This window comes from Ciona intestinalis, unplaced genomic scaffold (genome assembly GCF_000224145.3).
Source record: "Ciona intestinalis unplaced genomic scaffold, KH HT000103.2, whole genome shotgun sequence".
NCBI classification, from domain to species: Eukaryota; Metazoa; Chordata; class Ascidiacea; order Phlebobranchia; family Cionidae; genus Ciona; species Ciona intestinalis.
This window is the reverse complement of record NW_004190425.2, coordinates 567,329-579,971: the sequence shown is the minus strand read 5'-3', so window position 1 is coordinate 579,971 and position 12,643 is coordinate 567,329. Positions and strand designations below refer to the sequence as shown.

Below are 12,643 nucleotides of genomic sequence, written 5' to 3'. Positions count from 1 at the left end.
TTTCACACAATACAGCTTGTGTGTAAACCAGAACCAAGTATATATAATATTGCGTAATATTAACACTATGGTGGGTTTATTAGAAATATGAGACAGGAAATGTCTTCAACCCATGTTATAACTGACGTTGCCCCGCCACGCAATGCTAATTAGTGACATTCTTTCGTCAACTCGCGTCTCGCTGCCTGCCTTGCTTGATATTTGGTAGCATGTAGGGCGTAGGCCTTTTGTATAGTTAACTGGCGTCAGGGCGTTTTTGAAGTCACAAACATAGATGCCAATATGTGTGGTCTACTGTTTTTTTACACGAAGACTTTATAAAAATAAGTAAGCGCAAAGGCGTGTTTGAAGTAACAAATGTAGGTGACATTATGCGTATAGCCTACCACTGTTTTTTATTACGATCTATAATAAAAAAAGTAATTCTAACTGTATCTTTCGCAGACCGGGAATATCCACAGCATAGCATGAAAATGCAGCTTCTACTTGAACTCTTGTAATATTTAATACTAAATGGTTGTGTAAAACGAATACTGTTTCATATATCTAACGTGTTTTATTTACGTTAATTAATCGTTTTCAAACCTTTGAGTTCGAATAAGATAGTTTCTGATGTTATCGTTTTTCATATCACTACGTTTTTTTGAAAATGTCGAAATTTATTCTGAATGAAATAAACCAATATTCTCACGAAGACATTTTCTTTCGTGGACAGATTTATTCAAAGTAATTCATGTCGAAAATGAATGCCTCTCGTTTCTGATTTAGAAAGCTGATTTAAAGTAATTATTAACGTCATTAGAACTTAACGAGCTGAAAAAAGCTGCATATCGTCATTTTACGAAACTATTTTGTATTTTGTGGAGTATTTGTGTGAAACTCAATACCGGCAATGAGTTACTGTCCAAAAGTGTTCAGCTTTTTTGGTCGTTTTCGCAACGCTAGGTTACGCCACGCTTTAGTTGTCTTACTTGTGGTGGTAAGCGGTTGGTTGGTCCATCGCGTTAGTAGAATGCGTCAACATAAAAGGGATACAGAAGTTATGACATGCAAAGCTATTCATATCCCTGAGAATGAGAAGTCTGTTGCTTGTACTAAGCATAGGGAGTATGGGTCTGTTTGTACCTATACCTGCTTAGAAGGGTATAAACTACGCGGATCTGTATGCAGGTAAGCAGTCATGTAATTAACGTATTTGTTCAAGTTTTCACCGCATTTTTTTAGGCGTTGCCAATCTAATGGACATTGGTCTGGATTTGATTCAGAGTGTGTGTTGGAAAATGGATGCTTACATACAAGTGGTAAGCGGGTACGAACTCTTGTTACAAAGCGTCACCATATTTCAACGCAACGTGATTGTTGCCCTGCAGGTTACGACGGGGTAGGTTTATTCATGTTCTACCTACTTGATATTAGGCTTTTCATTTTTTAAATAAAAGGCAACCAATATTATATCGTGCCGCAATAATAAAGTATTAGAGTTTTTATGTAATTTTTTCATTACGAATTTATTACTTTTGGGTCTTTTTTAATTTGTTTGAACTATTTTGAGTTTTTTCAGAAATTCTTAGGTTTCCGCTGGCTCACAGTAAAATTCTATAAAAACCGCAAAGGTGCTGATAAAATGACACAAACATACATTTTGCAGGAACGACCGCGTTTCAACGAAATCACTATTAGATTGGTTTAAACCAGTTTTTATAGTAGGATGGGGAAATATGGGACATGTTTTCATCCTTTGTTCTCGTCCCGTTTATCAGAAAACAACGCATATTTACAAATTAATTAACCGTATAGCACCGCCACTATCAATTGTTCATTGCTAAAAACTTGATGGGGAAACATGGGTTTATATGCTATAACGGTATCCCAACTTTCGCCTACACCTAGCAGTATACTATTGTACCTAACAGTATAGTATTTTTTATATATAATGTAATATAAATACCTTAATATATTCCCAGAAGCCGTATGATCCGTTACGTCATGCCTGTTGCCATAGTGGTAGAATGGGGTGGATAACACCAAGGGTTGATCGGATGTCACGTGAATGTGATTGTTGTTCTGCTCACGCTGATTCGTGTTGGACATGTTGTGATGAGCAGCTACGTAAGTCTGTAAGCGTGTGAATGTAGTTTCTTCTTGTATTTCTGTAAATATTAGTCAATGTTTTTTTTCTCTTTTTTTTTCTCTTTAAATTTTTTTTCTCTTTTTTTCTCTTTAAAAGTAAGTTTAATTTCACAGTACAGATTTTACCATTTTCGAAGATTATTATTTGAAGGCTTAGACTTCACACTTTATTTTTATTCTATATTAATTTTAGCTTCGCATCAAGATGAAAAAACACAAGATGAACAACAAAAATCAATATTAATTCGTTTTAAGGTAACTTATTATGTTATACACGTATATGTCATACACACAAAAAAAAAACAATTTTCAAGTAATACAATAGAATGGGGGAAGATAGAACACCTTTTAACTCTATTTTCTCGACCTATTTGGTAGTAAACAAAGAACATTCAAAATATTATAGACCATGTTCTCGCGATAGACCGTTGTTATAATTGATTGAAATACGATGAAATGCGGTATATTATGTGTTAAAAGTTTCCCATCTTTTCCCACAGTAATATACTAAAACAAAATGGGTAATAATGCCTTTTCAGCTCCTAATTTGACGCCTATATACATATGCATTGTATTTCGCATATTGTGCCTTATTTGCTAATGCTATACGTATAATAGGATGGGGGAACATGGGTCTCATGGAGGGGGTGATATGGAACACATGGGCTGCGACAGTTGTATAAACTTATCTGGAACACTCTAAAATAGTGTGGTAGTTGTTTAAACACGTTCAGGAAATGTGGGATTTGGATTCGAGCGCGTTATTTCATCGTATCCCACAGTATTATACTTTTAACTAATTGGCAAATACAGATTGTGGGCGGACAGCCAGCGAGTGCAAAATACCGACGATCCAATGCTTACGTTTATTATACAAAGAGTGAATGGACGAGGGATCCAATACCTGGTTTCCCACCAACATGCGGTGGGGTGATTATTCACGAACGCTGGGTGCTTACTGCTCGACATTGTGTGCTAGAGGTAAAATACGATACCCAGATTTTTGGTACGTTAGTCTTAATGGGTTGTCACCCAAAAGTTAGTCGTTGTGTTTGGTCGGATGGCCCACTAACGTGGCTTCATTTCAAATGATAGCGCTTGCGTATATGGCGTAATATATGCTTACAAAATGTCAGTTTCTGGAAATGTATTTTTAAAAATTAGACTGTCAAAGTTTCTTTATTCATGTATAGCCTATACCCAATACTAAGTTACCGTATAAAAGGTTATTATGGATGGTTACTGCTAGTTTATGTAGGCTATTATACCTCAGAGCGTTTGTCAAATAATAATGACATACTTTTTACCGTAGAGATTTTGTGCATCCAAGTCTGTCGATTTAAACATTTTGAAAGTTGCTGTTGGGAGACATTTCAGTTCATTATCGGTTGAAGGCGATGGGCAAGTTCGATCCGTGGATTTGGTCGTTTGTCATCCACATTATTGTAATAATAGGTATAGTACATATAGATACTTGGATAGTTGTAGTCTACTTAGCAAGTGTGCTTGTACGTCCGGTTTGGCGTCGTGGCAGAGTTGGTTAGTGGGCCTACATGTACCCTTATGTAATGGCTTCAAGGCCCGTCTCCATATAGCCATTATGAGTTAGGTGCTTTTAAAGACAATACTACTATTAGGGGCGTGTGACTCTTAACGGCAATTGCTCCAATCCAGTGGTCACTGATGGGTTGTCTAAAATGTCAGCCATAGGCTACGATATATATATCAAAAAAAAACGAAAAACAATTACCCACAGAGTTACATATATCGGTACTCGTAAACTGGTACGAGGTGTATATGAAGCAGAACACCCGCTTTATTACGACTGTCGTTTTCAGCCACGCGAGGTTAAAGCAAGTTACATTCATTCATGCTTTTCAATATACTCTATAATTTTCAATACCCAACTCGACGAAGTTAGTTATGTCGCCTTTTATAGGAGGAAACCAGATCTTAATGACATTGCTCTACTGCGGTTAGCTGATGCTGTTGATTTGTCAAGCGGTGACGTCGCGCTTGCGTCACTTCCAAAACAAGGAGAAAACACAAGATCAACATCATGTACCCTTACCGGCTGGGGTATAAGCGGACGAGTAGGGGTCTACCAATTTCCAGACTACCAGCGATGGATTAAGGTTAGCCACTTGAACGGTAATTTCCCGACAGGTTAAATCCCGTCGGTACATTTTCCCAAAGTTAGTGCATTTTCTCAGCGGTTTAGATTTCCGACATCTTTTCCGATAGCCGCGCATATGTTATATTACACATTCCTATCCGCGCATATGTTTACAATTGCTGAAAGGTCTGCGATAAGCATATTACACATTCCTATCCACCGACCGCCAATTCATAGTCGATGTATCCCCTTATTCCCCAGAGCCATAGAAAGGTGTTTATACGATTCTGTTATTCTGGTGCCAAAACTTGTTAAGCCAATAAAATCGTATAGGTTGGCTTGTATGATACAGAATCCAATTTTCACCACGAAGTATCGCAATTTCTACTTTCTTCACAGGCTTACCAAAATGTAACGCCACCAGTCCTACAAGAAGTTCGAGTTCCTGTCGTCCATAATCGACGTTGCCCAGGTCGTATCCGATCTTGTCATTTATGCGCTGGTTCATTAGGTGTTGATGGTTGCAGTTCAGATAGTGGGAGTCCGTTGTATTGTTCCAATGGCCTGCATAAGGATAATGACGAAGTACATGGAATATTTAACGCTGGAAACTGTGGTTCTTACCGTAATATGCCGTCTGTTTATGCAAGGGTGTCATTCTATCGAGACTGGATTGATGACACCATAGCAACAATAACGACATAGGTAATCTATTTTTTTGTGTAGAATTTATTGGCCTATTTCGTTTTAACTGCGTATGGATGTTTCCTACTGCATATGATATTCAAGTAAAAACTAACCTGTGTGCAGCTGGTATTGAATCATTTAAAGTCTTAACTTTGTTGTTCGAATGTTACGGTATTGATATCAGAAATAAGTTTAAATAGCTATTTTGTTTGTTTTCTCACTTGCTACACTGATTGCAGTCTTGTGTGCAAGTGAAGAAAGTCATATTTCCTTTTTATGCGGTTTTACCAGTACAAGCTGATTTAATTAACAAAACGAGACTTAGCAAACAAGTTTATGCAGGTGTGCAGTATACACATTGATTAAAGCTAAGCAATTTGTAGCATAGGCTTTTATTTATGCAAACATAGTATATTTAAACAACACATAGTATAGTTTTGCTCTATATAGACAATATATAGAGAAAGATAATTATTATGTACAACTGTACATCTACATAGTTCAAGATATTCCATTAATTTGTTGAGCTTTATTTGGATTTTCCATATGCCATGCCTTTACTGCTTGGAGTTTTTGTTCCTTCATTTTGGAAGTTTTCTTCTTTCGTTTAAATTTTTTGAACCAAGCAGTGCAACGTATAATCACGTATTGAAATAATTCTAACAACGTTACAAAACTCATTCCAAGCCATAGTCCAAGTTGACCACCTGCATATTAATATGGCTGATGATTTTTTGATATTTGGTTAAAAATTACTACATAATAAGAGACTAGGTACAAGTTTGTTTGGTGTAGCTTAAAACTGTTTAAATTTCTATTGAATTTAACATTCAGGGGACAGGGGGGCATGCATGTACACTCTAAATATTATAGGACAAATAATAAAGCAGGGTTGGGGAAGATGGTACACTTTTTTATCCTATTTTCTCATTTGGTAGTAAACAAAGAACATTCGAAGAATTATAAAAATGTATCATACCGACTTGCGACTTCAATGTTTAAACACAATCAGGAAGTTTTGATAATATATGCCAAAGTTGTCCCATCTTACCCCACAGTTATTATTCAATAAAAAGTTAAATGTATAGTCTTCCTACCGATGTCACTGAGTAAAGCGCTTTCATCGATGGCTTTGAATTGTTCTACTTTGGTGTATCCAATTACCGCATAAGATATATCGAGTCCAACAAAATTGTCACCAACAAAGGCTACATCGTTGTTATGTATAAGGGTCTGTAGAAATAAAAAGATGTTCTTCAAATAATGCAAACCACATCACTTATTCATCTTAGTGTGATAATATACAATATACAGATATTGTATTTTTTCTTGCAATATACAAATACAATATACAGATATTGTGTTTTTAAATAATAATCCAATGTTTTACCTGTATTGCATTGCGAGTTGGAAAATTAGGTGCTGTAGCATAAGATGTTGTCACTCCATATGTTGTAAACTTACAAGGAAGATTGCACGAACAACTATCAGGAGTCAACTAAAAAATATATTTTTTTTCAAAATTTTAACTTGGTCGCCTCCTGAATGCAAGATACAAACCGTTCGTTCCATTTCAGCAACATAAGCTGTTGAACAATTTAGCATTTGTTCAATGGAACATTCAGGTACATCGCTTGCCCAATATTGTTCAAATGTTCGGCAACCACATCTTTCTACTAAGTGATCAGTGAAGCATTCTAAAAAATGACATTGATGTGAATGATGTACAGGTCAAAATATTAGGCTTTTGTTTGAGATATATAATATGTTTCAGGTACCATCAAAGAGATGGTTTGTTTTGTGCAGACTTATTGTTATTTTTTGCACCATGCAGTGAAAAATATTTGTTTATAGTAACCTAAGTCATAGGCAACAAACCTAGGGTGGCAAGGTAGGCACGTCAACCCTTGAATTTTATGAATCTATCTTTAATCAGTGAACATTACAACCAATAAGTTACGTTTGATTTAAAATATGAATCTGTATCTGCCTGTTCTGTGTTTTAAAATGTTTGAATTCTTTGATTTGATTTGTACCTACCTTGTACACATGATGATAATGTGTAGGTGTCGAAGTATTTTAAATTTCTTTGTGTGCCGGGATTGCATTTTCCCCAAGGTGATTCAACCAAAGAGGTTTCCGTGCGTTGAATTGTAGAAAATGCTTTCATACCAGTTGGAATACCCACTCCATATTTATGAACTTCTGGTGGTTCGAATTTTGAATGTAGCTGAAAAAAAAGCTAATAAAAAATCTTATCTTTTAGTGGATGTAATCAGTTTTTACCTGGAACCTTATTCCAGCCTCTATTTCTCCATGCAAAGGCTCTTCAGTGTATAATGAATGCAAAACAATAAGTATAAATAATAGCCCTTGACCTGAACCTGCAACATTTTGTATGCTCCTACTTTTGTTGAAAGTGTAACATTTTCCCATTCTGGTAATAACAGGAGTGAAATCTGCAGCTGTACATGGTTTCGATTGGAACCTGTAAAATAATTATGCTGATTCGGCACTATTTTAAAAGCATAACCACAGTTTCTGCATGGGGCAAAACACTTTCAATACCAAAGGCATCATTGGTGCAAAGTGCAAACTGTATGTAGAACAAACATTGGTCATTAAATAGTAGAAAATGTCAAGAAACTTACCTGTGGAATAAAAAAACAAGAATAGGCCTAATTAAATATAAGTGTGCTATGTAAAAAGCCTTGTAACAGAGTAAGTCCCAGACAGCTTAGTTTCAGTGCTGATGTGCTTCTGGACATATTAGAATGCTCACATACTTCATGGCTTAATTGAAGATATTATAACGGACCTGGATGAGAAGTCATGATAATTAGTCAAAAAGAATACATACATGCAATGTATTAATATAGGTGACGAATCGAGAGGATATCCCTTTTGTGTCAAATATGATGTCACACTAAAGCTATCATTAAAATAACTCAGTGGACTGGAATCAAATCCGGTTGAGGAGTTAGCAAGATCACTGTAAACTTGTGGTGAAGTCAGTCTGTTCAGTGTATGGACTGCAGATACTTCTCGAGCAGAAATGAGACCAAAATATCTGAAATGTTTATTAAAATTAGATTGAAGAATTTGAAGTATTCTGTTATTTCTGCTAGTATGTAAATAATCTTTGAACGGCTCATCTAAGAAGAAAAGCTTAGTCTTTCTTGGAAAACTTTAACGAGTGGGAGACAAAACATCGGAAATACTGTATTTCAAATACACTTTGTTTTTTATATACCAGATGAGCTGTTGAAAGAATATTTAGATCCGAATGTCTATTTATTTATGGATAAGCTACGCGGGATTGTCATTCATTGTTAACCGAATATTTAGACTTGCGTTTATACTTTTGTTGCCTGTTTTACAGTACACCGTTTTTTAAGAAATTATTAATAAAACGAATATATGATATGATACGTGATCGGCAGATTAAAAGGTTTAATTTTTGTTTTGGTTTTTAACAATTTATCCTGATTTCTTTTTATGAACCCCAGTTTTTATATTTTTACTTTCTCAATTCAGACCTGTTAAAGTTACAGATGGTCACTGCAGGAAATTCTATTTCGGATGTAAACTTAACAGTTGTTTGTCTGGTTGCCGCATAGCTTAAATATGCAGAAATCCTCAGAAAAACTTGAAAGGCCAATCCAGCAGTTAATCCTGTAGTTGTAATACAGAAGGAGTCAAAAAATAGCAATTGTGCAATTTCATCTTACAGTACCTAATACAATAATAACCCAAGCGAACTTTTGAGTTTTATGAATTCCACCACACCAGTATGAAACTCCACCACACGTTGTTTTACTTGCAAAGTATTTTTCAGGGCCACAAAAACTGTCTGAAACTGATTTTATGTCTTCCTTTTCTGCCATTTTATTTTTACTGAAGTATCTCAAACAAAGATAACTATGTACGATACACTTCTCATAACGTTAATACAGTCAGAGCTTTTTAATTCAAAGGTAGCAAGGTGTAATATGATCAAATGGTATCAATTTTCAGTTTTAGAATTCTAATAATTGGCCAGCGTGAAAGTGAAAACATATGTCCCATGTATCAGTCAAATTAATAAAAATTGTCATGACACGAACTTAAGATGTTCTTTTATTAGTATTATTAATTCTTCATATGACTATTTTCCAGAGATGTGATTGCCACACATTAATAGTGTTTATTAAAGCTATGAGGAACATTAGCTTTATTAAGCAAATAGTTTATAAGAGTATAATTTGGCCCTTGTATCTGCTTCTGTTGCAAGTGGTTGAAAAAATGTTAGGCCTACTGATTTTTTACCATTGCACGTTTTTGCACCCAACACTATCTGTATATTCTAGTTTTATTACTGTAAATACTGCTAAACTATTACTATAATATATTTAAATGTGGTAACTTTGATTTACTCACCATAATATATGTGATTAATATACATTTTTTTGAAATATTTGTTTCACCTGTGCTGAATGAATGCCATTCCAGAAACTATATTTTAAGTTCATCCGAGTGACATTTCAAAACTAAGGGTGGTATGCAGAAAGTAGACTTAAATTTCTGCATACCACCCTTAGCCTACATTACCCTTCAAATCCAAATTGCAATAGATTGAATTAACTGATGAATTCTTACTTAAATGAATGAATAAATGTAACTTATTTATTTTCATGTGGCAGGACAAGGGCAGGCAGACGGTTATTATAACACAGGTGTTTCATTTCATATACATCCTGTACGCTTACCAATTACCACGCATAATATTTTATGCTTAAAAAACTAAACCAGCAGCTACTGTTGTAGAATGAAAGAAATCAAAATGTATTACCAAATACCAACTGTGCAATTTCAACGTACATTATCTATTACAATAATAACCTGGGCAAACTTTTGAGTTTTATAACTTTCCAGTAACATACCAGTAGGAAACACTACTATATGTTGTTGTACAATCAAAGTATTTTCCAGGGTCACAGTTATAGAATTGTAATCATAGGCATAGGCTACAGAGATAGTTAAAAGAGTTTGTATCACATGTTGCATATATTATTAAGATTGTCTTATCATATGTATGCGATGAAAGAATTTTTTGAAAAAAGTATGTTTTTTTGTATATTTATTATAAGTTTTTCATATGACTATACTTGCATATGACTATGACTTATAGTCTATAAGTGACTATAATTTTTATATGAGTATAAGGGAAGGCTTTCTACAGTATAACACAAAAACTTAACTTATATATGTATTTTGTACAAAAGGAAGTAATGATACAACAATTCTAAGTTTTTGAGGGCATACAAATATGTTTAACACAGGTTTCTACTTACAAACCTTTTTTATATGTTGCTTATTTCTTTATGAATGCATGATAAAAAATGGTAAAATTTGGTTGTGAAAATATACATCATCTCATGCATGCGTGGTGTGGTAACTTGCTAATCGTACATACATAGTGGTACTGCACTCAAAGCATCGTCAGTGTTGACAAACCCTACCCCAGACGATGCACCAGTTGTATCAACATGTATTATGATAGAATTTCTTCCAGAATGGTCGTTTGGTGTCCCATGTTTCCAGTTTCCGTTATAGCCAGGTTGCCCATTACTTTGTGTTACTTTTCCTGTCTAAAGTCAATTTCGAAAGAATTAGTGAAATTATTTACATCGCAATGGTGATATCGTTGTGGTGTGGGTGTGATTGTCTGAGGCACTTGATTGTTATTGTTTCAACTAGGTGTCAAAAAGAAAGTGCCTAAATAATCAGTCGCAGCATTGTATAATAACATTTGTTTAAAATCAAACACTGTTATAACTACTTTTAATTATCCACTGAGGTTATTAAAGCATTAGGATTTGCAATACTTGTAAATATTCATCTCACCAGCCTGTCATAATTCATTCCTGTCCAAACGGTTACAAAACTCTGAGTTCCGGAATTGAAAGTAGTAGCCACGTAGTTATAAATAGCATCGTACATTTCCTTGTCGGCAATATCCACTAATTTTCCCCCTGCATCTGAGCATGAATGGGCAGAACCTGCCTTGTTGTATTTCGTGATACCGGATGTGAAAAACAAATTTATGTAAGAACCCTTGTAGTTAATACCACCTTGACCTGTAAACAGACAATAAACGCAAGGAAGGCTGTGGAAGTTAGAAGCAAAATCCTATAAAACAAATTATACCATATTAAATGTAGTATTTACTTATTAACACTTTTATAAATAATTTGAGAATCCACTTGCCAGTCTGTCAGCACAGTTTTTTTGCCTTTTAAAAAAGTTACAGCAAATTCTTACCTATCTTAACGCTCCAATTTAACTGAAACATAACTTTCGGCCATCCCTTTGCTTGATCAGTTCGTTCTATACAGACAATGAACATAGATTCCAATATTTCTGCTACAGATGCATTGAAAGTATATGATTCAATACTGCCTGATTGTGTAGCAGTCACAGAAGCGGTATATGGCAGATGAGGTATGCAAATTCCATACTTTATTGTAAGGCAGAGCTTTGGTTTGTGTGAAGATAAAAGCCCATCCCATTCTTTGTTAAATGTGTTTATTATTGCTGTAAGAATATTTGTTAAATGTTAGCGTATAGTTTAGAATAGTATAATTTGGCGCTTCTATTTGCGTCTGTTGCAAAGAATTAAGAAAATGTTACTACTCTTTTACTACTACATTGTAATATGCCTACTATCACTGTAAATACAGATAAAATATTACTATAATACTATATTCAAATTTGTTTATTCTGAATAATATATGATTGGTATAATAATATAAAAAAAGATTTCTTTTACCTGTGCTATAGTCCAAAACTAGAAACAAAATGAAAATTGTTCGATAATTCATTTTGACTTTCTATAGTATGTACACAGCAACATTAACTGACTTGTTGCATAATAACTTTATTTCTGTGACATTACTTTCTGGTTTTGTTTTCATGAGAAATGTCTTGCTTCTGTCACATATTTTCCTATAAATTTAGACAAAGCAGCGTAATGTTGTATACGTCAACTAAGTTTACTCAAACTCAGCTCAAATGTCAGAATGTGCAATCTAAGAATTATAACAAGGGTCAGATTTTTTATTCCACTTTGCAATAGATTGGTTTAACTGATACTTAGTTATAGTCATAAACTTTTAAGAATAAAGCTACAGTCCTATATATACAGCCAAATACAGGCATGTCTCATACGCATAATGTCCATAATGGGTTTGATTATATTTTAAAATCAAACATACACGCAACCCAAATTAAACTTACTGTAAAACATATGATAATTTATGTGTGTAGGTAATTAAGGTATTTGTTACATTTATTAATGAAAAGGAAGGGTAAATGACAATGGCTGTGTAACAAATTGTAACATAACATAGCAAAGCTAAGATCAATTCTCTCTCCTGTGTTCGCGTATATATTTTTGATGAAATCAAAGTTTTCACATTTATGTTTTAAAAAAGGTGTAATTTTAAAGTTCCCGTGTTTAAATTTGTCTTAAGCACCGCAGAATCGTAGATATAATGTCACGGTAACGCACGTTATTGATATACTGATACACAACAGCCAGGGGGCATTTACTGCAAGTAACAAATACTGTGTACGGAAAGTTGTATTTCATACTTAGAAAGCAGGTTTTTATTACAGATGGTTTGGAATGTTAGTAAGAAATTTTTCATATAGGTTTATCTGATTACA

At 34.4% G+C, this 12,643-nt stretch overlaps 3 protein-coding genes across 3 annotated transcripts in view; 2 read left to right on the top strand and 1 right to left on the bottom strand.

Moving 5' to 3' along the window:
• Positions 1-696, top strand: part of LOC100186027 — a 34,493-nt gene extending 33,797 nt beyond the window's left edge. The window contains exon 55 of the mRNA XM_026838666.1: positions 445-696. Coding sequence (XP_026694467.1) covers positions 445-471 — 27 coding nt within the window. The 3' untranslated portion in view covers positions 472-696. The remainder of the gene's footprint in view (positions 1-444) is intronic.
• A 155-nt stretch (positions 697-851) lies between these two features.
• LOC101242629 (urokinase-type plasminogen activator-like) lies at positions 852-5,055 on the top strand. The gene is made up of 8 exons (XM_004227127.2): positions 852-1,170; positions 1,225-1,381; positions 1,965-2,109; positions 2,324-2,385; positions 2,944-3,111; positions 3,443-3,585; positions 4,070-4,265; positions 4,646-5,055. The coding sequence occupies exons 1-8, from the start codon at positions 893-895 to the stop codon at positions 4,949-4,951; spliced, it is 1,455 nt and encodes a 484-aa protein (XP_004227175.2). The 5' UTR covers positions 852-892; the 3' UTR covers positions 4,952-5,055.
• Positions 4,738-11,922, bottom strand: LOC100178154 (acid-sensing ion channel 5-like). Its single transcript, XM_009863216.3, has 12 exons — positions 11,745-11,922; positions 11,237-11,509; positions 10,820-11,052; positions 8,670-10,563; positions 8,473-8,608; positions 7,794-8,003; positions 7,220-7,421; positions 6,974-7,163; positions 6,494-6,630; positions 6,324-6,431; positions 6,031-6,166; positions 4,738-5,640 (listed from the first exon to the last, which is right to left on the bottom strand). The coding sequence occupies exons 4-12, from the start codon at positions 8,818-8,820 to the stop codon at positions 5,435-5,437; spliced, it is 1,476 nt and encodes a 491-aa protein (XP_009861518.1). The 5' UTR covers positions 8,821-10,563; positions 10,820-11,052; positions 11,237-11,509; positions 11,745-11,922; the 3' UTR covers positions 4,738-5,434.
• Between the last annotated feature and the right edge of the window lie 721 nt (positions 11,923-12,643).

Coding starts and splice junctions, on each gene's coding strand:
- LOC101242629 (XM_004227127.2), top strand. CDS start 893: ATGAGTTACTGTCCAAAAGTGTTCAGCTTTTTTGGTCGTTTTCGCAAC. Junction 1,171..1,224: donor CTACGCGGATCTGTATGCAG/GTAAGCAGTCAT, acceptor GCATTTTTTTAG/GCGTTGCCAATCTAATGGAC. Junction 1,382..1,964: donor GCCCTGCAGGTTACGACGGG/GTAGGTTTATTC, acceptor ATATATTCCCAG/AAGCCGTATGATCCGTTACG.
- LOC100178154 (XM_009863216.3), bottom strand. CDS start 8,820: ATGGCAGAAAAGGAAGACATAAAATCAGTTTCAGACAGTTTTTGTGGC. Junction 8,609..8,669: donor TTGGGTTATTATTGTATTAG/GTACTGTAAGAT, acceptor TTACAACTACAG/GATTAACTGCTGGATTGGCC. Junction 8,004..8,472: donor ACCATCTGTAACTTTAACAG/GTCTGAATTGAG, acceptor TAAACATTTCAG/ATATTTTGGTCTCATTTCTG.